The sequence below is a fragment of the Erpetoichthys calabaricus genome, chromosome 3 (assembly GCF_900747795.2).
Source record: "Erpetoichthys calabaricus chromosome 3, fErpCal1.3, whole genome shotgun sequence".
NCBI lineage: Eukaryota > Metazoa > Chordata > Cladistia > Polypteriformes > Polypteridae > Erpetoichthys > Erpetoichthys calabaricus.
The window spans coordinates 189,495,786-189,512,200 of NC_041396.2; the positions used below are offsets into that span (position 1 = coordinate 189,495,786).

A 16,415-nucleotide genomic window follows, 5' to 3' on the forward strand; every position below is an offset into this window, starting at 1 on the left:
TTTTCTCCTGATACCTCATCTTTCCTTCCACATCCTCAAAGCCACCGTGCTCAGGTTAACACTCTTTGTGTGAGTGAGGGTGTGTTCTGTAATATGATGGACTGGTGCCTTGTCTAGGGCTGCTCCCTGCCCAGCATCCAGCGCTGCCAGATTGGACTCTAGCCCGCAGGATTACACAGGTTTGAGAATATAAAGTACAAATTATGACACAAACATTTACATTTCTTCACCCAATAAACTTAAAAAGATGTCAGGACAAACACACAGTACCAATGCTGAAGAGGTTAATAATATATTTTACTCAAAATAGGAGCTCGAATATAAGATATCATTAAAACCTCCACTGCTTCTTAGTACCCATTATTGATTTGTTTTCTTGGATGTCACATTGAAGGTTTTTAAAAATTACATTAGTGCTGTGGCAGGCTGGATCTAAAAAACAAACCCCTTGATGATTTTTATTTTCAATTTTAATTCTCCCTTAAATGACTTTATGTCTCATATGTTTATTTACAAAACATGATTTGTGCAGACAGTTAAAATTAACAATGATAGGCTATAATACTTTAAATGCAAACAATTATACAGTATAGGTCTAAAGGGTTTTCACACGCACAGTAGTACCAGTAAGGATGTCCTTTTATTTTAAACCAAAGTCCTGTCAAACCCTATTATTGTGAAAAGCTTTTAATAGTAATAGTTAAACTATTATAATTACATTTTTTACATTAATTTATCATTTTTCATAAAATGTGACATATTTTCTGTAAAGAACTAAATGGCAAGACAGCTAGAGTATGATGAAAATAAAACACCTTGTTACTTTCTCTATCCTTTAGATCTGTATACCTTATTGAGATGTGATTTAATCTCGCTAATGCCTCTCTTAAAATCAATTATGCTGTATGCTAAAATAAAATTACAATGCTAGAGCACAATATTTTAATGTACTTATTATGATATCTATACCTTAAATGACATTTACCAGTGCCTAGTGGCTGTCCGATGGATGGGAATTCAGTTAATTGTTTTAATAACTTTCTGCAAAGGGACATTTTTAATATGTTTATGCTGTCTCCCACTAATCCTCTCCAAACTACCCATTTTCAGACTTGGAGGAGCTTTGCTTGAAAGTTATATTGTAACTATTTCACTAACGTTTCCCTATTATTTACAAAATTGAAAATTCAGTTAAACAAAGGGGCAGGGCTGCTAAGATGCAATTCTGGTAACATGCTACTAACTATACAAGTTCTCTTCAAATTATTGCTCTCTGCATGCTCTTTTTTGTTACTTTTTATTGTGCATTTCCTGAAGATAGGATTTCAAAATAATGTTTCATTGAACCAAAACTTAGACTCCAGATCTACCGATTAACAGTACTCAGCATAAATGATGAACTTACTAATGCAGTTTTAAATTCCGTATTCAATATTTTCCAAGTGATTTTATATAGTCAATGGTACTGAAATGAAAAATTCAAAGTATTTTGATAGGCGCCAATATGAAGAATATTTGCAATAATCCTGCAGGCCACTCAAATGTTCATGCAGATGGAAGATTTAATGTAGTGTTTGCAAGTATACTTCATGAGGTAGAACATTTCTTCCCCATTAAATGTGGGGGAAGGTATAGCTGTAAATCCTTATTTTTGCTGTCTTCACAGATGGTAAACACCTGAAAAGAACAGGGCTAGCTGCAGAACAGTGAAACTTGGCCCTGATTTCCTTCTGTTGTTTACTAAAACAGCACTTGGACTCAAGGATTCTTCCTTGCTAGTACCACACAAAGTAGTTGGGTATTGATACAGAGATGCAATGGTACCATCTCAGGTGCACTGCAACTGACCCTCTGAATGTATTTTTGTTACCACCTACAGTAACAGTTTTATTGTAAAACAGCATCAAGATGCTCCCTGGAATAGGTGATGAAAGACTGCTTAATAAAATAAGAACCAACAGCAGTTCAAATCTCTCCTATTCTGAGCATGAAGTATAAATGGGCCCTTAGCATCAATCCTTGTACAAGTTTTAAAATATAGCTAAACACATAGAGTACATACTATAAGCAGATATGTTTAAGGAGGAAAGATTAAGTTTTTCTGCATGGAAGCTTTGTCAGAGCAGGAAAAGTCATTTTGGCAGAGGTAGAGGGGAGGATGTAGTTTTGCAAAAGGAAGGATGACTTTTTTTCAGAGGGAGGAGGATGTCCAAAATTGGACACCACACCTATGGCAGGCCTTTGTGTGAGAAGCAATGATTTAAAGTTAAAGGAGCTGGTCTACACAACATACAATTTAAGTCTGCTTCACAGTATATTCTTGCACAAATCCCTCAATCTACCTCAACTGAAAGATTAAAAAATGTATCACTGCAATCGAAGTACACATTCACTTTTATTTTGTACCTTTGTTGCTCCTAGTATTTACCCATTCTTATGCTTTTTAGTTTTGTTAGTAAGACACCTTGTTGCCTTATTTTTAGATCAGTGCCACACTAGTAACTAGTTACGTTGTTAAAATAACTGTAGGAGTGATTCTACAGGCAATGATTTTTTTAAAATCTTTAGTATATTTTTATATTATGTTAAAAGCCTACAATCTCTTTCAATGAAATATAATCTGAATCATGCAAACACTTGATTGTGACTAAGCATAAAGGTTATTAACAATGTGGCTTTATTTTATTTTCTGAAAATAAGAATCACATCTAAAGAAATATGAATGAAAATAACATTTTGTATTAAAGGATGCAAACTCAGGGAAGAACATTTTTTGCTCCTGTTTAAACATCTATCAATCCATAAATGGAACAAGCTTAATCAAAGCCTTAAGCAAAAGCCAGATAAACTAGAAATAAAACAATGGAAAAAGAAAAACTGTACTTTGTGCTCATAGAAGGCATCGATGAGAGTGATAAACCTCCTGGCTTCCGTCTTCTTTGCCAACGTCATTAGAGGTATGTTGCGAATGAACACTGTATCAAAATACTTAGACATCTCTAAATAGTCACTTGCTCCTAAAGGCTAGGAAAAAAAGAAAAAAAAAAGATTATTAATTAAGTCATTAATTCACTAGTGTCTCTCCTAGTGCTCTCTGGGTTTCAATTTTCAAACCATACACTAACCCACTACAGTGCATTGTAACAGTATACAGGTATGTACTGCAAATGGCCACTTTATTAGACTCACCTACTCTTCCCACATAATTGACCATTCAGTGAATGATCACACTTTAGGTGCAGACAGTCATGAGTGCAGATAAGAGAGAAGGTGAGTAAAGTCAAAGATTTAAGTGACCTTACATGTTGGGTAATAACAGGTATTGAGCATGCCACCAAGTATATTTTAGGAACAACACTCCTGCTCTAGATTTCAGGGATTAACACTGTAACAGAGGTTCTGTGATAGGAAACAGCCATTTGATTACAAGGGCCAATTAAGATTGACATAACTTGTACAAAGTAATTCCCAAGCTACAGTCAGCCGACCAACAGATGAAATGTTTGAATACCACAAGATATTCAAACATACTGCACCAGTGTACTTGTGTTAAAATGGGCTTTTTCAGCACGTCACACAGTATGTCTGGGATGAAGAGGAATAAGCTGCATGTAGCATATTTATAACAAATATGGGGAATATTTTAGTCAAGGGCTAAAACTTTTTTGACACAATTTAGACATTAGGTAATGCTCTGAAAAATTTATCCTGTGTTATTTTCATTATTCTGAAGGTATTCTGTACATCACTCTGAATCATTGGTTGTTACGTAGCTAAACAGAAAGACATCAACAAAGCTGTAACACACACTTCAACAACATCATTATTTTTCATAGAGTCTGTAAAAAATAATGGTTCTGGAAGGGCCAGTGAAAAAGAATGATACGACTGAAAACTGCTAGAAAAATAGTGTAAAGTATGCCTGTGTGTTGCCATTTTTTTGCTGCCCTGTCAAATTTTAGCAGCCACAGGTGTCAATAGCAAGGGAAGCAAAATGTGAGGGCAAACGAGAGACCTGCTCACTATACATTGATATTCACAGGCATTATACAGGCAAAACCCATGAAGACACAACCAGAATTAGAAATAATTAGGGTAAGTGCCACCTGCAACAATTAATGCCAACATATGAAAGACTGCCACTTTTAGACTTCACACAATGCAATTCATTGTAGTTAGCCTTTTTATTTACATGGTTTTTGTGCTAAGTGTCCATTTGTATATAAGTGGTTTTCTTCATGTTATATTTTTTGATTTGCCTGTTTTATTTTGCCATATTTAAAAAAAAAATGATTACCTTTCATAATATTTTTCTTGCATAAAATGTATATAATGAATAATTTATATATTAAAATGTATATAATTATTATAGAAAATAATTTTCTTTTATAACAATTTAATCTTTACAATGCTAAAATCACAATTCATAACAAGCTTATATATCATAACTGAAATAATATTTTTATGTATATATACTGCATATGTGCTATATATGTAACAGAGACATTATTAGCAGGGGAGATTTACATTATCTTAAATGTTTAAACATTACAGTTTGCATTTGTCCAGCACAAGTGTGTTACTGTATGGTTTTCTCAGGGTGCTGAAAGAGCAAGTTCTGGTTTAGGAATATTTCTATTTTATCATTCCATTAATTCACTACAAATGGCTTGCTATCTTTTTAAACACCCCAAATATAAAAAAAACTAAATATAACAAATTACACAGTAATTTAAGCAAAATGGATGAAACCTCACCTTGTTTTAAGGTTCTATTTTTCGCTGATGCAGTACCCAGAGAGGGGTACCAGTGTGTTGATTAAAAATAATAGTCATTTTCTAATTAACTCCATTTTTTTGTAATTAAGAAAATATGTGCTATAAACATATGACAAATAGTTTAACAGTCTGCAATGAAACAAAAATTAAACAGTTTTGTTTTAAGTCAAAGAACTGAGTCTGGTGCTGGCACAATAGGGTGCTTCAGTCTGTTAGCACCATACCAACTGCCAAATGTGACGATGGAAGCATCAATTATAGGGATGCTTCACAGCAGGGACTCTGAAGTTTGAGGGCAGAATAAATTAAAAATAAAAAAAGCACACAAAGCTTTTTCTGATCTTAACCCAATCCTTGATGTTCTTTCTGTCTGCAGCTCCCACACAGACAAATCCAAAAGGAATTAAGACAGAAAACATAACTGTGATATGTCACCTAAAAATATCACGCAAGTGCACACATACTGTACAATGCTGGTATTCACGGTATATACTGTATATATGATTATAAAATAAATAATTGATTCTTTAAAAAGTCAAACAAACTGTAAAATTAATTATCTACATTTTATCAAAAGGGAATTTCAAAATTCCACTCATCATTTTTCTGCACCCACCTATTCCAATAAAAGGCAAAAAGGAGCTGCAGGGGACTCTTGAACATAAATGGCTAATTCTAAAAAATCAGCCAATCTGCAAAAACACATCTTTGGGATGCTGAAACAGGAGACAATGCAAACTTTACTGAGAATGTCACCGATCCTCGGGACTGAATGCAAGCAGATTATGAAGAAAAGTAATCATTTCTTGATTTCTTAAATCTGCATGGTCATAGAGGTCATATCTTATCCTTTCAGAAAATTAAGGATTGGCCTCCAGATTGGGAGAAAATTACCATAGGGCACAGTTGCTCACATACTGTACTTATACATGCCCACTTTAAAGTCACCAGTCAACCTAATTTGCTTCTCTTTGACATGTTGGTGTAAACCAGAATAACAAGACAAAAGCCACTCAAACAGTAAAAGAACATGCAAATGCCACACAGATAGTGCCAGGGCAAGGATATGAACCACTGTACCACCATATCTCCCTTAAATCAAAGGTTATAACCCAAAGCATAAGTAATTAATAATGTTATTTCATTTTTTTTTTATTTTATTTCTCATGTATGATAAACTATGTTAAAAATACAATGAAGCAAAAAAAAAAAAAGAAGAATGTAGGGACTGTAATTACTTCCAATGTTTTGTATCTTCAAACTTACTCTTTAACTTACTCTTTGTATCATAAATGCCAAAGCAAAAAACTGTAAATTTAGGTATTATGTAATAATTTGTTCTGAAAATTACAATGGAAATAATTATGTGCCTGCTGTAATTTGTGAAAAGTATTTTGTTTACTATGGTCATGTTTTTTTCCAAGAGTGTACAATTTCCACAACTAAATTTTTTTTAAAAAGTTTGATGTTACAAAGAAAATCTCAGAAAGAATTTACTGTAATTTCATAAAGCTGTGAGCACAGCAAGGGAAATGTACATGTTATTTTTTAGGTACGTTCACATACAGTGTAAAAGGTAATTACTGTGGTCACCATATCTATTTGCATAAAACGACTCGGCTCCCAGAGGACCAATTTTGTTGAAATCTGACACACTTATTCGTAAAACAAATTTGCCAGGAAAGTTTTTGTTCCTAAAAAACCCCACTGTAAAAAAGCAGTAGCAATTTTTTTTTATAGAGAAATATTCTGTGTGACTTTAATTACAGATTAGTTTACCGTTTCAAAATATACCTTGACAAAAGTTTCTTCTGCTTATATGTTTTGTAGAGTTTTCCTCTGTCATTCATTTGACAGCTCCCTACAGAGTTGTGCTGTGGCTTGCGCCTGATATGCTCTATGTAGACGTGGCTTCTATGGCTGCATGGCAGAATGCCTGCGCTCTTGTCACAGCAGCTCACTTCTCCTGCTTCTTGGAAGTACACAGAGTAAGTGACATGATTTTGTTAGCATACAAGTAAAAAGTGCAAACAACTTATCTTATGTAGAAATTAATAAAAGAGAAAACAAGCTTCCTGGTCTTAGTTCCATGACATGTTATGTATACAGTGAATAAATGTAATTAATATTCCTGTTACACTAAAAACAACTTTACAGCTGCACTGTCTGCTTATCATTATTCAGTGTTCCTCCGATCAGACCTTTCTCAATCCATTTTAGGGCTGCAGGGGGCCAAAGACTGTGTTATTATTCGTATGTTACATGAGGTTGGAGGTTGGCGATAGCGTTTTGTGCTCAATGGGAGGTTTGTATGCACATTTCTAAATATATTGTGAGGATGCTTTTGTCAACAGAGCAATGTTTTATTAGATTGGCAGCCTGTTAAAACCAGAACATTTTGATATTCTTTAGTTATTTCTCAAGACGCACAACTTAAAATTGGGACTGTCACTGCACCGTGACATTTGGTCACCCTAGTAATTATAGTGTCAGTGAAATAGTGAATAATTATAAACTAAAGATAATAGAGCTGTGAGTTTGGTTTACTGTAAATATCGAGTAAATGTTTATTTGATCGATGCACAGCGGCTTACATGCTAAAGAGTACTACATACATATCTAGATAACCTTTTGTTTTCTGTGCTTGCATTTTATATTTTTATGGTTAAGAAAATCATTTTATTTACCTGATACAACTTAAAGCATTCAGAGGACTAAGATGCTGATACACAGCTTCTGTTCTGTTGTGCTCAAGCAACTGGGAAGACTTTATAAAACTGAAACAACTTGCTGATACATAGGTTTCCCCCATGCACACCCATTTCGACTTGCTGGTGAAGGACTACTATCCAGCGCATGAGCAAGCAGCCAGTGGCAGCGACTTCCTAACCACACACATAGTCTGCTGGTGTTTGATTAACTTCTCCTGTTGATTTATTTGCCATTTGTAGTGCCTGTCAGAGGTGTAAAAATGGAAAAAATAACATATACAAGTTGGTGTAACAGCTGTCTAGATAAAATTGAAAAAGTAAACTAATTTGCAGTTGAACTCGCACAGAATCTCTCTTTTAAGACAGATGAGCTAGGAAACCCACCAATGCTTTTCAACTGTGTATAGTGTGATCTGTTCAAGATATCTTAAAGAAAATTGAACTGTCTCAACAAATTTCCTTGAAGAGTAACAGTGCTACATTTCAACAAAATTGGTCCACAGGGGGGCCCAAGGTGTTTCATGCTGGCAGAGAGAAAGAAAGGAGGGGGCTATTGCAATAGGTGCTATGCACATTATATGTAAACTGACCTAAAAATGCTTAAGTTTCAAAACAGTTAACTAACATTGAACACACCTGAATGTGACATTATGCATACATTTTCTTAGTTGTTATTTTTAATGTTTTAGTGCTAGTTTCCTATCAATTCCATTTTAGATTTCAGTACATACTTTATTTATGTACAATAACACTGAAGTTATGATCCAGCATTTTGCCTCTACTGTATATCAAATTTCACATTTCCTATGCAAACCAAGATTCATGCACAGTAGGAAACCTTTTGATTCGTAAAGTTCATCATGAACACTACCAACTCTTTGTTCTTATAATTGCAAAAAACACATATAACATTCAGATCGAGTAAAGCAACATTAGAAGCATCTTAATGCTTTCTTGAGAAATTCATCTGTAATCATTTTCCTGTAAATAAAAGATATCATAACCTTTCAAACATTTTTCATAAAATTAAATTTTATATAATACAAGTACTGACAAATTGTGAGTTTGGCCATGTCAGCGAGTTATATGCTTGATACACTGCTGCATGCAAAAAAAAAAGTTTATAACCAAATATTAAGTTTTGTATTACTTTATTTGTCCAAGAACTTGCAGTTTTTATTCAACTGTTTCAATATTTACGGGGAGGGACTATTTTATATAAACTTATATAACTATATTGATGGATGGACAGTTAATTGGGTGGATAATGGGATTATAAAGGTCTAGAAAACAAAAAAGGTGGTGACATAGAGAGACAGAGATCAGAGGAGGTGAACAGAATGCATATTTGTGGTAGTGAATAGATAGGAGATTAGACAAGCTACCTCACTTGGTGCACAGAGTGAAGACACATACACGTACTGTAGGTCCAGAGAGGCAGTGAGGTTCCTGTTTAACCTTTACTCGTCCCTCCCATGCTCCTTATATTTGCTAAAACACCTACCTTTGTGTATTTTACCCTCTTTCACATTACTCTGAATACAAAGTTTGCTATGTGAACATATGCCCAATACTTAATGTGCTAAATGGTGCACTTAATATTATAACTCCCAAGTAACACAGATTACCAACACTAATTCTTCTGTAAAACTGGAGGTGCCAAGTGACTCTGCGAACTAGAAAATGTCAGTAATTAATCTCTACAGTATGTATCATGCAAAAACTATAGCCTTTAAAACACCGGGTGTCAACCCGCTGATCATGACCAACTTGTTGGTCTTCCAGACATCACCAATCAATCACAATTGGGCTGCTTTTTTCATTATATATACAGTGTTTCCTCAATGCAACTACAACAACAAATAAAAAATGTAAAATATAGCTTTGAAATATAATAAAATACACAAAATATGAATTAAAAACTATATATACAGTATTATATATATATATATATATATATATATATATATATATATATATATATATATATCCTGCGGTGGGTTGGCACCCTGCCTGGGATTGGTTCCTGCCTTGTGCCCTATGTTGGCTGGGATTGGCTCCGGCAGACCCCCATGACCCTGTGTTCGGATTCAGCGGGTTGGAAAATGGATGGATGGATATATTATATTATATATATTGTACAAATTGTACATAAAAACAGGCCTGTACAGGCAAAAACATTTGCAAAATGTTCCTTCAGAAGAGCCAACACATGTAGGTCTAAAAAGCTCAATTTATTCAGCCAATCAAAGCAAGCCTAGCACTTGACTTAGGCCCAGTTACCTCCTTCTATCAAAGTCTACAAAGCAGACATATTCACATGTTTTGTAACATTTATTATTTTGGATTAACCATGTCTCCTGAAGAATTGAAAAGCTGTTAAAAGGATGCAGTGAAGCACACTAGAAAAAAATACTGTAATTGACAAGTAAGTTTGAGTTACTAAACAAGTCTGAAAAGGGTGGTGAAAGTTTGTGAAGAATATACTATGTGTCTATTTATCTTTTCATATACTATTAATAGCTTTGTGTTTACATATATTTATGTACCAGTTGTGTTACGTGGCTTCACCTGGGATATTTCATACGTCAAAGGGCCTCAGTTATGGTGCCTTCACTCAATCAAATGTATCAGAAGTACTATACACTGTAACTAAGTGCATTTATGTATACAATATTACTAGGGTTGTTTTTTTTTTTTTTTAAAAAAAAGGCCATTATAGTAGTGGATAAGGCTTTGGACCTAAGAATTCACACCCTGCTACTGTCATGAGGAAGTCACTTCACCTGCCTGTGGAACTAATGTGAAAGGACCTGAAAGGACCGGGAGAGGGACCATACCTCTCCTGGGCAATGAGAGGGCAGCTGCCCTGGTCTGTATCGGGGCCACGGTAACTGAGCATGGAAGCTCAAACTTACTGTGACTCGTGGCCACCACAAGGGGACACTCGAAGGATTGTGGAGCCCTGGAGGTCAGCACTTCTGCCACACTCGGGAGTGCTACCATAAGGAATTCCAGGGACATCTGGAGTGCTTCCGGCTGCTCATGCGGCACTTCCGCCACACCAGGAAGTGCCGCTGGAAGACCATCATAGAGTACCTGGAGCATATCCAGGTGGCTATAAAAGGGGCCGCCTCCCTCAAGTAGGAGAGCCGGAGTCAGGAGGAAGAAGACGGAGCTTGGGAGGAGAGGAGTAAAGGTGGCAGAAGGAAGTCCAAACGGGAGAGACAGACTTTTGAAGGGTGTTTGGTGCATGAGCACTGTGTTGTGTGCGGGAACTGTAAATAAACATGTGTGTTTTTGGGACATTCTGTGTCTACCTGTTTGTGTCTGGGCTGAACTACCACACTAATTACATCTCATATTGTAAGATGAATTGTATAAAGACATCATAATATTACTAGGTCACTGGAGCTGCCTACTCTTAAACTTGCTATACACAATTGTGCATGAGTAAAACACTCCTGCATAAGATCAATTCCTGCTTTTCCTAATGACTTGACTTTTGTTGATGGTCATTGCAAAACACAACTTTACAGGAAAGTGTATTCTTTTGAATTGAAATAGATAACCACTATGAATAATGTGGAATTTGAGTATATATCATTATTTGTTTACGATAGTCATTTGTTTATGCTGTCCACTCAAGTACAGTATTTCATTTCATGTTCAGTGTTTGTTGTATATAGTTTCCCTTTAAAGTATGAAGATGTGAATTTATATGCAAAGCAGTGCTTGAAGTGGATATGCATAAGTGCAGGTACCCAACATGTTACATTGATATATTAACATGAAGAACAAGGAGAGCAGAGCATTTCCCCATTTGAAATTCAAGCTCCAATATCTAAGACTGACGTTTCTTCCTTGGAGTTTACAACAGTGCAATTGAAAAGCAGGGGTTGGTTTTCAGCATGGCAACTGGGGGCTGGAGGGAGATGGAGTGGAACGGATTGCTAAGATGACAGCCAGTACGCATCTAAGAGTGCTGAAAGTCAACAGCAAAAAATAACACTTGCTAATCATTAAGCACTGCATCTTCTTTGAGTTTCAATGTACTATCTTTATCCATTTCACAATGTGATCACTTCTCCTTCCTCCTGTCCAGGACACTGCCCTGTCTTGAATCATTCATCTTCCCTTTTGGGCATTAGTGCTATTCATGTGGCCAGTCAATCACTTCTGCTGCTTCCTTCATTTGCATGAAGCAAACACTTAGCATAGCAAAGAGGATGTAATTTACAATAATTATAATAAGTACTGACAAATAAAAAAAAACATGTGCTAGCTAATTTAATTTATGTCACCAAATTTCAATCAAATTTGCCAATGCAATTATTTAGGGTATTTAGTTTTTCTATTTTGATTTTTATGGGGGGGCGTTACCCCTAAACATTGATATGCAAAAATATCCTTTCTTAGTGGTAACCTACTGCACTAGATGTACCACCCTGCCAAATTTCAGCTTTTTAACTTAATGGAAAATAGTGTTTTTGTGAGTTAGTCACTCAATCAACTTTGCATTATAGATAGATAGATAGATAGATAGATAGATAGATAGATAGATAGATAGATAGATAGATAGATAGATAGATAGATAGATAGATAGATAGATAGATAGATAGATAGATAGATAGATAGATAACTTTATTAATCCCAAGGGGAAATTCACATACTCCAGCAGCAGCATACTGATACAAAAAACAATATTAAATTAAAGATAACAATGCAGGTAAAAAAAGACAATAACTTTGTATGATGTTAACGTTTACCCAGGTGGAATTGAAGAGTCCTATAGTTTGGGGTAGGAACGATCTTCCTCAGTCTTTCAGTGGAGCAGGACAGTGACAGCAGTCTGTCGCTGAAGCTGCTCTTCTGTCTGGAGATGACACTGTTTAGTGGATGCAGTGGATTCTCCATAATTGATAGGAGCCTGCTGAGCGCCCATTGCTCTGCCACAGATGTCAAACTGTCCAGCTCCATGCCAACAACAGAGCCTGCCTTCCTCACCAGTTTGTCCAGGTGTGAGGCGTCTTTCTTCTTAATGCTGCCTCCTCAGCACACCACCACGTAGAAGAGGGCACTCGCCACAACTGTCTGATAGAACATCTGCAGCATCTTATTGCAGATGTTGAAGGACGCCAGCCTTCTAAGGAAGTATAACCGGCTCTGTCCTTTCTTACACAGAGCATCAGTATTGGCAGTCCAGTCTAATTTATCATCCAGCTGCACTCCCAGGTATTTATAGGTCTGCACCATCTGCACACAGTCACCTCTGATGATCACGGGGTCCATGAGGGGTCTGGGCCTCCTAAAATCCACCACCAGCTCCTTGGGTTTGCTGGTGTTCAGGTGTAAGTCATTGATTAGGTCCCTATACTCCTCCTCCTGCCCACTCCTGATGCAGCTCAAGATAGCAGTGTCGTCAGCGAACTTTTGAACGTGGCAGGACTCCAAGTTATATTGGAAGTCCGATGTATATAGGCTGAACAGGACCGGAGAAAGTACAGTCCCCTGTGGCGGTCCTGTGTTGCTGACCACAATGTCAGACGTGCAGTTCCCAAGACGCACATACTGAGGTCTGTCTTTAAGATAGTCCACGATCCATGCCACCAGGTATGAATCTACTCCCATCTCTGTCAGCTTGTCCGTAAGGAGCAGAGGTTGGATTGTGCTGAAGGCGCTAGAGAAGTCTAGAAACATAATTCTTACAGATGATGTACATGTGTAAGCTTATACAAAAATATGAAATGTGGGAACTAACTGACTTTCTGAGCAATATACTGTCATCTCCATATAGTTCATTATTCTGAAGATGCTCTGTACTATTACTGTGAAGCAGTAGTTGTTTGCTAGCTGAAGCGGAAGCCATTAAAACAGTTGTAACATTACACACTTAAAGATTTTTTTTCCTAGACTCATAAAATATGGGCTCTGGAAGGGCCATTGATAAAGAAGACAAAAAAATGCTATGACTGAAAATTGCTGTAAATGTAATATAGAGTGACCTCTGTATTCAGCCATATTTTTGCTGCTGTACAGTAGGTGTCAAAAGCAAGGGCAGCAGAATGTTTCAGATATGACCAATATATCAAGCTTCCTAACAGATTTTGTTGCCTTCACAGAAAGTAATGGGGAATATAAATGGTGAAAATTTCAAAATTAAAAAATAAGAACAAACAACTTCGAAGATATATTAAATTACAAGTGAAAAAAGACCATTTAAAATGACATTTGGAAATCATTATTCAAATATTTACTTTCTAAAGCATGTCAATAGAAAACACACAACAATAAAGAAAAGTATTCAGTAATTGCAAACAACTGAAATAAAATGAAAAATGTGCAGAATAACAAGTCATGAATAAAAGATTCTATAAAGTTCAGTAGTGGAAAAGAGTGAAAACACTCTGAATAATGTTGTCATCAGATGAAAAATGAAATGCTGCAAATACAACATATTAAACTGAAATGCCTAAAATAGCAACTTGCATATAGAAAATTAATTTTCAGAATATAAAAAATGACAAAATACAGTAAAAATGCTGCATACATTTATTAAATTTCACTATCAAGAATTGCTGCTGAAATTGAAACACAAAGGCAAAAAGTACAAACTGGATGTGCGCAAGCACACTGCACTCTACAATCAGAAAACAGGGAAATAGAAGCACAGGATTTTTTGATGGATATAGAAATATGACAGTCCACTGGCCTAAAAGATGATCACCTGACAGACTGCATTCGACTTGCTGTCTCAAATTGTGCTCCGGCCCAGGAAGCACTTGGACATAGTGTGCAGTCACATGCATCTCTTTGACAGTTAATGCATCATAATCAACAGTTAATGCATTATCATCAGCACTTTGCAGCACCTTAACAAAAGTAAGTGAACAGTGACATTGTGTGTAATTGTAACTATAATAAAGTGGAATCAAGCTAAACACACACCTATTTTGGAGAGCCTAGGTAAGACATTTGTATATGATGCTAGACCTTTAATTTTTTTATTTCAAAAGATGATATGTCTAAAATAGTTTTAAAAACTTAAAAAGATACTTCATATCCTCTTAAACTGGTACAGTACATAAATAATCAATGCGAAACAAAAGTATTTTTATGTACTTTAATTTTATTTGTATTTTTAGACTTTCTTTCCTCTTTCAAAACTTATTCAAAATCCATTGGAGAGCTAAGCCAGAAGAGAAATCTATGAATTTGAAGATAAGTGAATTCCAGTGAATGTTCTCCTAGTACATGGGGCTAGTACTGTTGAGTGAAGCAGATCTTCTGGATTCTGGTATGTTCCTGTGTTACATCAGCTAAAATGACCTTTGAACTTTACTTTCTCAAGCTTGCTTTTTTTTTAAATCAAAGAGTTTTAGTGCAGTCAGATATTCAAAAGAATTCCATTTGGAAACCCTTCAAAGTGCCATAGAATCCACAGTATTTACATACATTAAAAGATATAATATCACACCAACTGCATACATATTGTCTGGCAGTATTGTGGTGATTCATTCAAGTAACAAGTTTTTAACATAGATGAGCTGGATAAAGTGGTCACAGTTTATTCAAACTAACATTCACTTCTATAATAAAATAAAATCTACATTCCAATATTGCAGTTGCTATTTCTCACTTTGCCAGCTCTTGATTTTCCTTCACAACCTTATTCTCTTACCTTCTTTCTCCGTGCTGACTGTTTATCACCTTTCTCTCTATAGAATATTCAGCATCTAAGCAATCCATTTTCTAACACCTGTGTAAACCCAACATACAACAGGACTTTCTCTTTCTTTAGTACTCTCACCCCATCAAAAATTGATGAGCGTTACATTAGGTGAATGGATGGCAAATGGGAAAGAGGCTGCTGCCAGGTAAATTCAGACACACAAAATTGCCAACAGGAAGGAGACAACCAAAGCCTCTAATAAGAGTGCCAAATTACTTCCAGGTGATGAACTATAAAAACCTTCTGAGTTGTCTTTGCAGCCATAGTTGGTAATGCAGTTTTGCTAAGAAACTGGTCTTTTCACAAAAAGAAAGCTTGACAGTTGATAAAGTGTGACACATACCATTTTCACTGCATATAATACTTCAGGTAAAAATAAAATATTTTCTGGGTCAAGCTTTATTTGATCATTGTAACTGGTATACTGGGATGCAAATACAATTCAGATTTCTAGTATCAACTAGAAGGATGAACAGATAGATTATACTGTAAATTGATCGTTGCCTCATTCAGATCAGGTTAAAGACTTGACATTAAAATGGGTTCTCACAGTGATTATTCATTTATGAAAATCAAATGACACTGTGCCTCGTGGATCTAGTGTTTTAGATTAAAATCCCACACATGGTCAATATTTGTGTGGACTCTGCATGTTCTTCCACATCCCCAAAGACATACAGGCTAAGCTAATTAGCAACTCTAAACTGGTCCTATGTGTGTGTGTGTGTGAGAAGGGCTGACACAATGTCCAGGGCTCAGGTGACTTCTTAAAGCCACCAATTTAGACAAAGATGTTACAGATTAATATGCAGGCAATTTTAGCTAAGCAACATCTAAAACCAGGAGCCAACAAAATCAGTAATGGAGAGGTCGGGGGCTCAATTCCCTGCTATGCATATTCTATTTCTGTATATTATGCTTATAAAAATGTCATGGAGTCATTAACAATTCAGATGTTCTTTCATTGTTTACCTGTTAGTTGTCTCTAACTTTACTTCATTTGCATACATTATATTTGCTATCAATATAGTAAATTATAGTATATTGCATATTTACTGTTCACCTCCTCATTCTAAGAAACTGTAATCATTACCTATACATTATGTGAAAACTATACATAAAGAAATGCAATTTATATGTAAAGATGGTACAATTAAATAAATGACCTCAATTTACTGCTGAAATAGAATATAT

The 16,415-nt window shown here is 35.6% G+C and overlaps 1 protein-coding gene across 1 annotated transcript in view; it reads right to left on the reverse strand.

Annotated features, from left to right (window-relative positions):
* The window catches only part of afg1lb (AFG1 like ATPase b), a 265,220-nt gene that overhangs the window by 20,671 nt on the left and 228,134 nt on the right, over positions 1-16,415 (reverse strand). The window contains exon 11 of the mRNA XM_028798899.2: positions 2,884-3,024. Coding sequence (XP_028654732.1) covers positions 2,884-3,024 — 141 coding nt within the window. The remainder of the gene's footprint in view (positions 1-2,883; positions 3,025-16,415) is intronic.